The 14958-nt window shown below is 40.6% G+C and overlaps 1 protein-coding gene across 5 annotated transcripts in view; it reads right to left on the bottom strand.

The window, feature by feature from the left end:
- PI4KA (phosphatidylinositol 4-kinase alpha) overlaps nucleotides 1-14958 on the bottom strand; it is a 96110-nt gene that overhangs the window by 56756 nt on the left and 24396 nt on the right. For 4 of the 5 annotated variants that reach the window (XM_048821345.2, XM_048821342.2, XM_048821346.2 and 1 more), the window contains exons 14-19: nucleotides 13012-13144; nucleotides 11282-11377; nucleotides 10297-10480; nucleotides 9648-9751; nucleotides 6681-6849; nucleotides 1250-1300 (exon numbers count right to left, since the gene is read on the bottom strand). In XM_048821345.2, coding sequence (XP_048677302.2) covers nucleotides 1250-1300; nucleotides 6681-6849; nucleotides 9648-9751; nucleotides 10297-10480; nucleotides 11282-11377; nucleotides 13012-13144 — 737 coding nt within the window. The remainder of the gene's footprint in view (nucleotides 1-1249; nucleotides 1301-6680; nucleotides 6850-9647; nucleotides 9752-10296; nucleotides 10481-11281; nucleotides 11378-13011; nucleotides 13145-14958) is intronic. The other variant, XM_048821343.2, reaches the window with a different exon arrangement.

Here is a 14958-nt window from a genome sequence, read left to right as displayed (position 1 = left end):
GTCCCCTCCGGCACACAAACTCCCTCCCGGAGCCTGAAACCACCCACCCCCCAACCCCAGAGCCCACACCCCCAACCAGAGCCCTCACCCACCCTGCACCCCAACCCCGTCCCAGCCCAGTGAAAATGAGTGAGGGTGGGAGAGAGTGAGCGACGGAGGGAGAGGGGATGGAGAGAGCAGGGGGTGGGGCCTCAGAGAAGGGGCAAGGCAGGGGAAGGGCCTCATGGAAAGAGGGGTGGGGCAAGGGTTTTCGGTTTTGTGTGATGAGAAAGTTGGCAACTCTAAAGCCAGGACAATAACAAAATGTGTCCTAATGTGTTAGAGCTGCAACAACTAGTCGTAGCAGCGACGGTCTCCAAATATTTGACACGATCTCCTTTTTTCTCACTAGCTGTATAAAATAATCTTTCTGAACCCAGAGAATTCAACAACAGGAGAGGGGAAGGCAGTCACAGCCATTTCTGGTACTCCCGTGAATCTGGCCATTAGCATATTAAGGCTCAGATTTCAAAATGGCTTAACTGAGCTGTTTGCAGCTGTTCACCTAGAAACGCCATGAATCAATTCAGTCTTTGGCTGGACTACTTGTTGGACTAGGTTTAGAAGTTGTTCTGGCTCGGAAAATCCTCTCAGTCCAAGAGGGCAAACTGTATATACACACACACTCCTATTTTGCGCTACTTTTGTTTAGAATGGTCTTCAAACCTCAGCACACGTGAACATTTCACAAAATGCATATATCACGAAAGCTAATTAATATCCACGAAAGATATGGAGTCTTTCCTGTCTCCTTTATTATAATTAATCTGCTTTACAGACTCTCTTTTATGCTGCCTTCTGGAATTTATTTTTAACTTTTTTTTTTTAATAACTCTGGTTTTTCAGTTCTCTCCCCAGGCGCTGTTGTTTTCCAGTTACATATCTCTTAATACATTGGCTGCCAAATATTAGTCAGTATAATATCCCCTCTGGTATTATTTGGATCACGAATCTCTTAAACTCATGATTAACAATAGACCCTCTCGCTGAATAACAAAAAATTAGCTGCTTTAAGAGAGATGTCATCATCAAACAAATGCCCATTTGTTTTTAAACTTCTAGCAAGTAAGAAGTTATAACATGTATTTGTCTTTCATGGCTACTTATCAGTCCCATCTGCTGCCCCTCCCCTTCCCGCCCCCGCACAGATACTTGAGCTTTTGGGGAAATCATCATTCAGCTCACAAATGCCCCGTCTATCAACACTCACCACAGCAATAACAGGAATAAGCACTCCCAGGTTCCCTGCACTACTGGAGGCCTGAAAAAGAAGAGAGGTTTTAAAAGATGTGAAAATGTCAAAGAAACACACAGCAATCTGAAGTAATATTTACTACAAAGCTCACTTCCAATGGCTCATGTTCTTTAGCTACTCGTACATATGCATAAATACGGATACATTGCAGACCACAGCCCTGAGCCTACAAAACCACTGTGTCACCCAACCTGAGCACCACTGAAACCAGTGGGCTAGGCGTAAGCACAGGGCTCAAGTCTACATGAATCCCTAATGGGGTTCCAAACAGGGAAAAAGTCTGCCCACATGGATCCAGCAGCAGGATCAGGATCTAGAACTTGACAATATGCACACTTTCCCCCCTCAGGGTGTTACTGTTGGAAAGAAAAACACTATTTTTAATCAAATGGATGAACTGAGGGGCCTTCTTCCACAGACACAGCTCTGTCATAACTGCAAATCAAAGATCACACTTTCAGTTCGGGGGAGAAACACATATCAGTTGTCATCTGTATTCCAAAACATCCAGAATTTGAAAAGCCTCCTATTACTCTACATGCCCAAAGCCAGCTGTCAAATATTTGCAGAAATCAGATTTTACTTTTGAACTAAAGCCAAGATTATGAATCTGTAAAGGATAAGGAATTTAAGGGACTCACTCCAACAGAAAACACTGTCCATCCAACTTAATCCTAACAAGTTAATTTCCTTTTCTAACAAAAAACAAATTTTGCCTGGTTGCAAAATCTGCTGACAACTAATTAAGCAAAAAGAATCAATGCAAAGTGGTTTAACAGTCAGGTAAACAGATCTGGAATAATAAAAAGCCTGTTAAGAAGCACAGGAGACTTAACAAATAATAGAACATTAAAGTCCTGTCAATGCTATCAAAAAAGTGAGAATTCTGCTTTTAAAACCTAAATATAGAAATGGTTCAGCAACACAGTTTGGACCCCAGCATGGACAGGGTCCAATTTAGTATAAATTATTTTTAAAAACATTCAAGAGTAAGAAGAAACAGTCTTAAGAGAATCATATTGAGCAAATTATTCCCTGAACACTGGGGTCAAGATTGTACTAGAACCCAAACCATTTATTACTTTTAAAATAAAGGAACATTGTTTTCTAGCACAGATGAAGCTTAAAGTGGATTTGCCAGGGTGTGAATTCAGCTCAGATATTAGTTCCTGAGAGGTGGAACATGGGAGAGACACAGAAATTGCTGGGTTATCACGTAGATGAGGATGATGAAATCCAGTATAAAGGTGTTGTTTTAGAACAGAGTTATATTTATAAGCATCACAGTCACTTATCTGTGAGACCAGAATCTAAAAAACCTGGACAACACAGGCAGGATTTTTCATGATGGCATTCGTTGGGTTTGCTGAAACAACAAACAAACTGTGAATTCATCTGGTTTCTCTCACAGGAGCTGAGTTGGCACCCCAGATTAGAAACTCTTATCCTTATGAAACAAATAACCCAGCAGCTTCACTGAGTTGGTCAGTGACATAAAAGGCATTTACTGGTTACAGATGCAGTTTATCTTCAAAGCAAACAGAGATTCTATTCATTTCAAAGAGATTTGCCAAGAGAGTTCACCAATCCCATAAATGGGAAAGAAAGGAACTTTGCGCTATTAAAATTTGAAGTGTGTGTGTGGGAGGTGGGCGGGTGTTGTGTTGGGGATGTTAAAAAGAGAAAAACAACTCTTACTGAATTGCTAGCACAGCTTTAGGTATAATTTTAGCCACAAACATGGCACTAATATAGACATACACGGTATGGAAAGAAATTCAACTTTTCACAGTAATTTTTTCTTTTTTTTTTTTTTAATTATAATTATAAAGTCACTCCACATCAACATCTGGGAGGTTTGAGTGTCTGGAATAGCCATATAAAATCACAAATGGTGAAGTGTTAGTTCATCTCCGATAAGCAAAATGTTCAATTAACTTCACTCTTCATTCTTGAGCAGTGAATGTGATGGTCTATAATCGAAAGTAGGATTTCTCCCTCCTTCCCCCCGCCTCCAAAATGAAGGTGTTGCAATTCAGTTCACAGCCAAACCAAATTCACAACTTGTAATATATTTTTATATCCTCCCACCCATTTGAAGAGAAACACTGTTCTCATTTATTGTTCCTCATTTTCACACTTAGAGGTATAAGTTAACATGGTCTCCCTCGATATCTTTGTAACTAGCACCTAGCTGTCATGTCAATAAAACTATTCATATGTCACTAAGTGCCTAATCCTGAGTGGTGTCAGTTTGATTTTAGTGGAACTTTCTGGAGCACAGCACTTTAGGAACATGCAATAAGTGATGTAAACTGTATTCACCTCACCTTTGGAAATCTATCCTGTAAATACTAGGTGAAATTGTAAAACAATCTTGTTATGGTAGAGTATTCAAACAAAATTGAAATTTACATAAGTATGTTTACAAACATATATTTTAAGGTTTTTTGGAACTACTCCTAAATTAAAATATTGCAGCTATTTAATAAGAGTCAGCTGCTGGACAGACATATAGTCTATAACCCTTTCATGTCATAACAGAGATTTAATACATTATAGGCCCAGTCTTGCATTCCACCAGAACACACTGAAGTGAATGGGAGTTTCTAGACCCTTTGCATGTATTTCTTTAAGGATTAGTTTACACTATACAGACAGCTGATCATAAAGATCTGGAAGCAGTCTGCCTGCAGCGGTTTACTTAAGATGTGATCTTAAACCAATTCGTTCAGATCAGTGCAAAAGTCTGTGTACACACTTTAGTTTCAATTTAATCCAGGTTTATTTTGATTTAGCTGCTCCTGAGGGCATTCTGCACCAAAAAGATTAAAATTCTGCACCAAAAAATATAAATTCTGTGCACAATATTTTAAAATTTTGCAAGTTTTATTTGTCAAATAAATGTGGAGGCTCCAGCATGGCATTAGGGACCACGGACCACCGGCTGCACAGAGGTTGGAGATCACTGTGCAGCTCCCCAATGGGACACTGATTCAGTGATGAGGCTGCACCCAATCCTGATATAGCACAAGGACCAGGCCAGTCACAGAAACACCCCAGGGCCGTGCCCCTCTGTGCCAGGTGCACCAAGTATGGGCAGGCAGGCTCAGCAAGGCAGGATCCAAGTGTGGAGGGGCTGAGTGTGGGGCTATCTGGGTGCAGGATGCTCAGTGGGAGATCTGGGTACAGGGGCAGGATCGGGATGCACAGGGGCTTGTTGGGGGGTTCTGGGTGCAACAGTAATGGGACTATGCAGAGGGGTCCAAGTGAAGGTGGTCAGGGCTCTGCAGGGGGGGTCTGGGTATCTGGAGGAATAGAGCTCAGCAGGGGCGTCTGGGTGTGGGAGGCGCAGTGGGGGGGTCCAGAAGCAGAGGGAGTGGGGCTCAGTGGGGTGGGGACCCAGGTGCAGCTGGTTGGGGCTCAGTGGGGTGGGGATCCAGGTGCAGGTGGCTCGTCAGGATGCTAAGGTGCAGGGGGAGTAGGGCTCTTTGGGGGAGTTCTGAGTGTGTGTGGGAGGGGCAGGGGGTGAGGCTTGGCAGGAGGGTCTCTGTATGAGGGGGTCTGGATGCACAGGGGTTGGGCGGATGGGGGAGCAGCTCCCTATACAGGGATCCCTCCCCCTGCAGCTGAAGAGCGATGGGTGCAGGAAGCGGGGGGTGAGGGGAAAAGGAGTTTGCAGAGCTTCCTGAATTTGGGGGAGAAACGTTGGGCTGGTTTTGACCCGGCCCCGGATGCTGTGCAGGGGAAGAGGAAACCTGTCCTCTTCAGCCCAGCTGGGACTAGCAGCTGAGCCCGGCGCAGGGTAGGAGCCATCAGCCAGATTTTCCACAGTCCTGTCCCCTGCCGCATAGTGATTTACCTCTCTGCCAGCTGCCCTGGGCACCCAAAACATACTGCGGGGGAGAATCGCATGGCTGCTCTTGTGGCTTCCCTTTGCTTCCCCAACAGAAAGTCATTTTTCTGTGAGGAAGCAAAGAAATTGGCGGGGGACATAAATTCTGCGCATGCGCAGTGGTGCAGAATTCCTCCAGGAGTAATTTAGCTTAAATCACTCAGGAACAAGTTTAAGCTATGCCTAAACAATCTGCTCTTAAACCAAAATAAAAGAGTGCCCACACAGGGGTCCGCACCAATTTAATTTAACCAGTTTGAGGATAATGGATAGTTTGTGCGTCCTCAAGATCTTAAAATACAACAGAGCACTTACTTGGAAGCTGGAGATCCAGATTATAACATCAGCATTAAGCTCTCATTTTAATTTATCAGCAATACAAGTAATGGCCCCTGGAAAACAGGTCACTGAACTTTTTCACATTCCTTCCCAACACCAAAGAAAACCAGCACTCCCACTCTGCTTTTCTGTTAGAGATCACTGACACCACCAGCCAATTAACATTTCTGATTTCCCAACAATGTCCAGCACTTCTTTTCCTGTGTCACCTTGCACTCTCAGAATGTAAATCAGCTGTACTGATTTGCTACCTCTCCCTCCCCCCGCCCCTCGCAGCCCCACACACAGTAGGGTAACATACTAGTGAAATTCCCGTAACATTAGCGAGAATACAATGATCACAAGGATTTGTAGATATGGACAGATATCTTGTTAAATGTAATCTCCAGCTGTAAGAATTTGTACTGCTCAGTTTTGCTTTGCAGTTCTTACACTTGCAATGCATATGAGATTGCACTTCTAATCAGAAAAGCATTATGGTTTCTCTATCATTCATGTGAGAACGTCCGTCAGTTTCCTCTTTTACAACCAATTCCAATTAATGCTTATTCAGTCAGGGTAATCTGCACTGATCTCACTACATCTGTAGTTCACACCAGACTGTTCCATTTTATGGAGTCTATTGTAAATTTAGTTATGTAGGCCTCCATCAACTCTAATATTGGAAAATCCACATACGTGTAATCACAATAGTAGTTATTCAGGATAAATTAACGTCTGGGGTAGCTGAGATTAGAACTGCAAGTTTATAACACTTCCCTATTTCTTAGGAAGTGGTAATAGCAGGAGCCTAGAAGTCAGGACTTCCTGTTTCTGTTTCCAGCTCGGTCACCAGCCTGCTTTGTGCCTTGGACAATTCACTTAATATCTACCATGTCTCAATTAACCTATCTGAAAAATGGGTACACCACTACTAATTACCTAAGCTTACAGATATTATGTGAGGCTTAATTGATATGTAAAAAGTTACGTAGGCTCTATATTATTAATAGGCACCATAACACACATTTCTCATTTGTTTCAGTAGTTACATGTGCGATTTTTAAGTGTATACACTTGGTTCAGAGGAGATCAGAATAATACGTTTACATTAGCCATATCAGTGCAAAGAGGTACTGAATTAAAACCCACACATTTTATACCATTCCTTACCTTTAGTGCGGGGCCCTTTTCACTTGCTCTCTCACTGGCTCTCTTTCCTTCCAGTCCAAGCTGTACAAACAGTTCCAGCAAATTCATTAGTAATTCATCCACAAGGTGTTCTCCCTGAATGTTAGCAGCTATGTTAGCCAAGGCATTAATGACAGCTAAGGAACAGTGTCTGACAAGAAAGAAAGAGAGAAATTAGAAACAACCAACTCTTTGATGAAAAGGTTTGTATTTATTTTATAATGGTTTCTCACTAACACTGTTCAACAGCAAATCTGCATAATACTGAGTGTGGCGGGCACATTTTGGACATCAAGGATTTAGTGAGAATGGATGGCACGCTGGGTTAATGCATTAGCGTTCCAATTCAAAAAGCCAATTAAATATTGCTTGAATCATAATTAAAATGCATTTAGTAGTCTCAACAACAGAGAGCAGATGGAAGCAGCACCAAAAGACAGAGAGGAATGGAATAAACTAATTTCCACCATGTGCGCCAACATTGGTGTGTAAAGAATGAAATGTAATGTAATTGGTGGTCTCAATTTCGTCTCTAGAGAATGTTTTGTCTGTGCTGCCACCATCATCAATTCACCAGGACTGACCATTTTTGGTATGGAAAACCTAAACCTAAACCAGCAGAAACATATTGCATTTCTGGATTGGAAAAGTTGTAGGGTGGCAGAGAAATTCAAATTAACAGCTACAATTAATTACTGGCGTGCACTGGGCAGGACAGTGAGTGAAAGCCTTATAACGAGGGTGTACCAGTAAGCTCGTTTGTAGTTATTGTTAATCCTTCATCCTCGTTAGAATTGAATTCAAGCATTTTTTAAAGGTTAAAATTATAATGCAACATAACTCTGATACAAACGACCATTTCACATTCCTGAATACTTAAAAGAAATAATTAACTCATCATATGACATGATGAATACAGCAGGAATTCTGTGCTATGCAGTTTTATACTTCAATACCTTACTCAAATAGGGCCTGATTCAACTCCCAGTGAAGTCACTGGAATATTTTCTATTAGTTGTAATAGGAATTGGATGGAGTGCCTAGTTATTAAGCATTCTTCGATAAATTATTCTTAAGGAATTCAATACTTCTTAAGAGTACTGGGCCCAATCTAAACCCTAATGAAGCCAATGAAAATTTTTGACTTCACTGGGCTGTGGATCAGGCCTATTAAGAGGATAGCTTGCAACTACAGCTAATGCATTAGAAGTTTTTGACACCAACTAGAATTTACCAACCAATCAATCTTTTAGAGAGACAAGGGGGAGGGGTAATATCTTTTACAAGCTTTCAAGCTTAGAGAGAGCTCTTCTTCAGTCTGGGATATTTACTCAGAGTGTCACAGCTAAATACAAGATGGTACAGATTGTTCAGCACAAGCAGTTAACATATATTTCAAGGAACTATTCGAGGTGAAGTGGCCCCTTCACACCTGTTCAGTTACAGGGAAGAAAGGAAGGAGAAGTGGGGAGGAAGCCGCTATGGGAGATTTGTTAGTGGATTACAGATTCTTGTAATAAATGATAAAGTCAGTGTCTCTATTCAGTCCTTGAATTTTATTGTCTAAAAAAGTGTTATGAAGTTAAGCTCCCAGGCTCATCTTTTGAAAGCGTTCGACAGGTTTTCTTTGAGGATGAGACTGATAGGTCAAATATAGAGTGATCACTTTGTGAAAAGTGCTCCCCCCACAGACGATATGATATTTTGCCTTACCAATTTCCTGCGTGAGTTCATTCGAGAGCATAGTGACTCTCTGGTTTCACTCACATAGTTGCAGTTGGGGCATTTAGCGCACAGGAAAGGTATACCACATGTTGTGGTACACATTTTTAGGACCCACGGATCTTGAAAGGTGTGTTGTTTGGGGGTGTTGATCATTGTAGCAGTGGAGACATATCTGGAGGTTTTGCATCTGTTTTTCTGGCAGGGTCTGGGGTTGTTTTGAGCTGGTGTCCTGGTCTGTGCGGGGCTTACTTCTGACGATGAGCATGGAGAGGTTGGAGCATTGTTTGAAGGCCAGAAGAGGGGATTCAGAAAAGATTTCTTTCAGGATGGGGTCCCCATCAAGTATGGGATGGCAGGTGACAACTAGGGATATGCAGTGGGGGTGGGGGCGTTATTTCTGTATTGAAGCAGGTTTTCTCAGGGTATCTCGGTGGCTGTTCCATGATGTGATCCATTTCTCTGGTGGAGTGTCCTTGTTTGGTGAAGGCAGTTTTCAGTGTGTTAAGGTGTATATCCTGACTTTTTCCTTAGAATGGTCCTTTGATATATGTGGTAACTACTCATGCTAAACAATTTGTTCCATCTTGGAATGTGACACTCTGATTAAATTTCCCACATCTGAAGAAGAGCGCTGTGTAAACATAAAAGCTTGCCTCTCTAACCAACAGAAGTTGGTCCAATCAAAGATATTACCTTACTCACCTTGTCTCTCTAATGTCCTGGGACTGATACGGCTACAAATCTTTTGTGACAGAAGCTGGTACTGCCTGATGCTAACACAATTTCTGAAAGATCTAGGAGTCTCCATTATTATTCAGTGCCAACTTCTAGCACCTTTTGGCTAAGGCATCATTGCATCACTGTGAAGAAATAATTGCCAACAGCTCATCAAGAGAAAAATAAAATCACAAGTACATTATTCATTCTTAAATCCAACTAATGGACGCGAGACATACACACCCGTCATTTTTAAATATTAAAAAGTGTTACTTTAAACAATACAGGAATAGGAGACTATATGAGATCTGCATATATTCAAAACACCCACCCTCTCAGAAATGGACAATTAACATTAACAAACCTCTGGAATACAACAAAGAAAGATCGAAAGAAATAAAGCTGTTATGTCTGTCGGAAAAAAGTGAAAGTGCATAACCATGCTTAAAGGAAGATGTTTGGTTTAAATAGTCATGAATTCTAAGGAGTCACTTATATCTATGTTACCTGTATCCATGATCCTTGTGATCTTTAGTGGCAGAGTAAACAACTGAGCTTGCCTTTACACTGATTTGCTGGAATAGATTCCATACCTCCTGGTAAATATATTGCTGTAAGAAAACAAACTAAGTGGAGTACATTGAATACAATATCTCTTAAAGGAATAAACCTGTAAAAATAAATTCTATCCAACTAAATAAAAATCTTATATAGAATGCCTAAGTATCTTTAAAAATCTGGACCTAAGTGACTTAGGAACATAAATCCCATTTTCAAAAAGGATTTAGGTTCCTCAGGCCTAAATAGGACCTGGGTGTCCTAAGTCACTTAGGAGCTTTTGTAAGCGTTACCCTCACATTTCTTCCTCTACATTAAATTCTTTTACTATATATCTGTGGGAACTAAGGTTTGCTGGAGAGGCGTGGCTTTGCTAGTTACTAGTGACATTGTACAAAAAGGTACATGCAAACAAATGATTGTATAAGTGTGTGTATGTTATGAAGACAGGATAAATGCTGAAATGCTGCATTTAAGGAAACATTTTTCGGGCTTAAACAAAGTTGACAGCAATACTTTAACTGAAGGAAATAGACAACTGTAATTTAGGGGTCTCTCTAGTCTGGTTTGTTCTCTTGGCCAGCTCTTCTCTCCTTACGTTTCCAGTGATAACTAAGCAGCCCAGCTGGTCAATGATGAGTACGTCAAGTGGAGATGGTGGCTGGCAGAACTTCTGCTGCAGGATCTGCAGGATAGGTTCCATCACTTTGGGAGTGTCCCTAAGAGCCACTGCAATGTGCCCCAGAGCTCGAATTGTGTGGTCAGGAATCAAATGGGCTTCCCTAACAAAAAATAAACAAGCCACATTCATATAAACATCCAGAAACAATTACACATTTAGCTCTACAAGTTGAACTACAATCTGCCTGAGAAACAACTTACACTGATGCATCCAGTAAACTGTAATATCACTTAATTTCATTTTAACCCCTTAATGCTGTTTTTCCCTTCTATTATAATCAAAAGCATACTTAGTACAGGAACTAAAAGCAATTGCTTTTATAGTACCAACACTGATCTGTTAACCATTCACTATAGTAGAATCAGTAGAAAAAGATAAAAGGCTTGTCTGGAATGACTGTCCATTTTTATTTTTATTTTTTAAAACAGTCCCAGTACAGTGGGGTAAACGTAGTGGGAGTTTCCGTTGGAGATGCCTTGTCAACTCTCTTAGCTCTGCCTTGGCAAACCAACCTCTCAATAGGAGAGAGGCAATTCAGACTCCACAAGCAGTAATCAATTGTGCCAAACATTAAGTGATGAGCTTGTACAGCCCACTGAAGACTTAGCAGAGGCCACCTCATTTCAGTTAGTACTTCAAATAGACTTTAATACTCACTGCAGACAGGAAAGCAGTGTTTTTATCCAGTAAAGTATGTAGGCCCATCAGTACTGAAATAAAGGCCCAATCCCACAAAGAAATCTGCATGATCTGATGCATATTCCCACATGTATTCTTACTGATGTCAGCAGCATTTCACACAGGAGAAAGGCTCCTCATGCTTGAATGTCTTAACAGGAGTGGGTCTTAAGTTAAATTGACTGAAGACAGAAAAGGATTAGTATTATGCCTAACAACTTACTTGTCACTCTCCTGTGAGATGTACAGACGGTTAGACAAACTGGCTAGGAAAGCCTCAACAATCACTGGGTCTATAGTCAGGCCAGCTTTCAAGCACCTACAGAACATTAAACACAAAAACTTGCCAGGACAGCCAAACAGCAAGAGTTATATTTTCACATCTCGCTATGGGAGAGAAAGGATCCAATACCAAAACCACTACACATAAAATCGATACAGTCGGAATTGTGTTCAGTCAGAAAATGATTCTCATGAAACAAAAAAATATATTCACATTAGCACATATTTGGCATCCCCTAAAATATTCATGAGACCCTGGCATTCAGAAGATGCTGTTCAATTATTTCACATTTATTTCACGAGTTCAGCATTCTTTAGACGTTCATGCTTATTTACATATGAAATATAAGCAGGGTGGACAAACGATTTTTTAAAAAACTAAACATTGATTTGTTATTTAAATTAAATACATTTTTCTTTTAAAAATAAACCTATTTAAAATTAAAATTGAAATTATGACAAGCTATATGAAGGCCTAAATTTAATATAATTTATTAAAAACATTTAAATAAAAAAATATTTAACCAGTAAGTTTGCTGCCAAAGTTTTCAAGAAAGACATACGACTGAACTGGTGGCTAAGCACCTGGAACCACAGTTGGCTGAAATGCTAAAGAAGTTTTTGACAGCGGTAGCCTCTTTGGCAGGTACGAAGAAAATATTTTCCATTTATTCAGCTAGTGCAGTTCAATGACTAGTTCATTCAAAGTTAAGGAACCAACTGGAATTTGAACAGACATTGTGTGCCAAAGTAAGCGTAAATGTTAATGTTATACTAAGTTAAAATACGTTGATCTGCAATGGTTACCAACCAATGAGAATCAATTATTTTGTAAAAGGAAAAGAACAAAAGTACAAATGCAAAACAAAATTAAAATCCATTATTTAAATCAAGCTTTCCTACTTGCCAGTTTAAATCATAATTAAAATACAAGCAACAATGAACACTTCTTGGACACTCCTGTAGTTTGTAGCTGATTCTCTGCCCTCCAGTGTTTGTATCTACAGAGCTGGAATTACCTCAACCCTCTTTCTTCCAAATGGAGGCAAAAGGACTGAGAACGGCTGTATGGAGTGTACCTTCCATGGCATTTTAAATATCCTTGACAGGTTGGCCCAGCTCACTGTCCTCCCAAGCTCCAGATGGTGGATGGGGAGGGAGGTAAACAAGGTCTTTTATAAGCACCCAACAGGGCTCAGGAGAAGTATCTTTTAGGAAGCGAATGGGATTAGGCTGTCCTGCTCCTGCTGGAGCCTTCCTCTCTCCATCCATCCAATCAGCAGCTACTCCAGACTGCAGGGGCAGATGGTCTAGTGTAATGGTTTAGAAAAATGGGAAGGGGGTGACTTTCCATTGCCCGAGGTTACGAGCGTTTACCAGTGCATCTGCTCCAGAAGAGCTTACTGTGCAAACCTTCGGAAGCAACAGAAGGCTACTGAGCACTCTGGAGGTCACCAGGTGGAGTTAAGGGTACGTAAAGCAAGTGGCCCAGTGGCTAGACAAATACTTTCCAGCTGTACAAAAGGTAGCAGGGGCCATCTAAAACACTCTGCGTTACACAGCTTCTCCATTTAATGGATCGTAATGTTTGTCCACTTCAGTGAGATCAGCGCCTGTCTCCTTAAACTGCATTTTTGATAGTCCTTCAGCGTTTCTAAGTACAATTCTTACCTGCAGATGTTGTCTATGGCAATGTCTCGAAGCTGTTCATACATGGATGGTTGACTTTTCTTGCCGGGCATTACATTTAGAGTGGACTCTGAATGCTCATTTGTTACGCTGATTTTGATGTCATTGCCACCTACTAAGAACAGAGATGGAGCGTAAGAGACAGTGTCTTTTGCTATATCTTTCCTTGAATTGTATATACATAGGTAGAGAAATACCTGGCAAGTGAATGCAAAACAGACTAGGATGCAGGAGAGAGGGAGAGGGAGAGGGAGAGAGACAGGTGCTCTGAAGAACTTTGGTACCATGTGAAGCATGGCTACCAACGTGGGCTATAAATTTATTTCATTACTCAATTCGTTTTCAGAAGCCTCCACCCTTCTCACTTTGCATAGCTTTGAATATTGCTTTAGTATTAGTTAAAATCATTTAATTGGCAGTCTCAAAGAAGAATACTCAAACTTAACATTAGGATTTTTCAAATCAAACCTGCTGGATGTGACTAATCAGTAAACAATTTATTAAATGGATTTTTACATTGCCTTACTTTTAATATTTGCATCTCCCTTAGTATCGCTAACACTCTGAAATACCTTGAACCAGATTCATTCCTGGTGCACCTCTGAAGTAAACAGAGCTACAGGAGGGATTCATTTCCCTCAGTGTGTTTTAAAGCATGGTTAGAACATAAAAGAACTATTGGGTAAAAATGAAGTCTCCTACTTGACATACCTGCTCCCTGTTCACCTTCAAGTCCAAGCTACTTATTATTCTTGACAAAACAAGTTTTCACTCCTTTGAACACTGCATATAGACAATAAGGCTGTGGAAAAGCAAGCTGTTCTGCTTTGGGCATCACTAACAAAATTGCCACCTAAATTTTAGCTGTGGACTCTTTACTAGTTGTGTCACTGTAAGAGGCAGAAGGAACACAGATTCACATTCAGACCCAGGGATATTCTGCAGGACTAGCAGTTAGGGAAAAAAAAAAATCAACATTCAATTTGAAATTGAAAACTTCAATAAAGAAATCCTGAAGAACAAATAAAAATGGAACTCCATGTTTCAGAAAAGCAACTCACTGACAAGTAATCACAGCAATATCCAATATGTAAAAAAAAACACCACAAGTTTATGATTAAATTTTTGGTGGTCAGGGAACTTACGAGTCATAACACTGGCTCATTCGTCTATATGCCAAATGGTCTAAGTGTGCCTTTAAACATACAAGCATGCAGCAATGAGCATACACTTCTGCTTTCCATCTAAACTGTGATTTGTGGTTTTCATCCTCCCAACCCATCCCCACCTTATTGGTCTGTTTCATCTACCTAACACAGACTGAAAGCAGCCCAAGATAGCTTGCTGGCAATTCATGCTGCACACATATTGCATATAAGTAGTGGTGGGATTTCAACCCTCCTTTTGCTGGGGGGTGGGTGGGGGGGAAGCACCTAATCTTCCTGGGTATGAAACAGAGGATGGATGGATGAACACAATTTTTTAGTTACACTTCAAACTATGCACTAATAGATGAAATTCTAAGCATAACCAAGATGTCAAAGTAATTTTCAAAAACAGGCTTAACATCTTTAGACATGACACAAAAGATAGACTATTTAGAACAACCAACCAAAAAATTGCAGAAACTAGGTTATTTGACCAACATGGACACATATTTGTTGTACCTTCTATTACAATCTTGCTAGTTTCAAAAGTCACTTTTCTGCTGATATATTTGTTCATAGATATATATATTCTCTCTCTCACACACACACATACACGCTTGCATGCTGCGCCCTACAAACTGAACACCTTGATACCACTGTGGGCCAGAGGAGACACTAACCATTTAAGAGAATGAAAGTTACTGAAATTATAAAATAAGACAGTATTAGGCAAAACTGACTTTGCAGGGTTGAGAGAGTAGGATGCTATGGACTTAGTTAT

Source organism: Caretta caretta, chromosome 15 (assembly GCF_965140235.1).
Source record: "Caretta caretta isolate rCarCar2 chromosome 15, rCarCar1.hap1, whole genome shotgun sequence".
NCBI lineage: Eukaryota > Metazoa > Chordata > Testudines > Cheloniidae > Caretta > Caretta caretta.
This window is presented reverse-complemented; position numbering and strand designations above follow the sequence as displayed.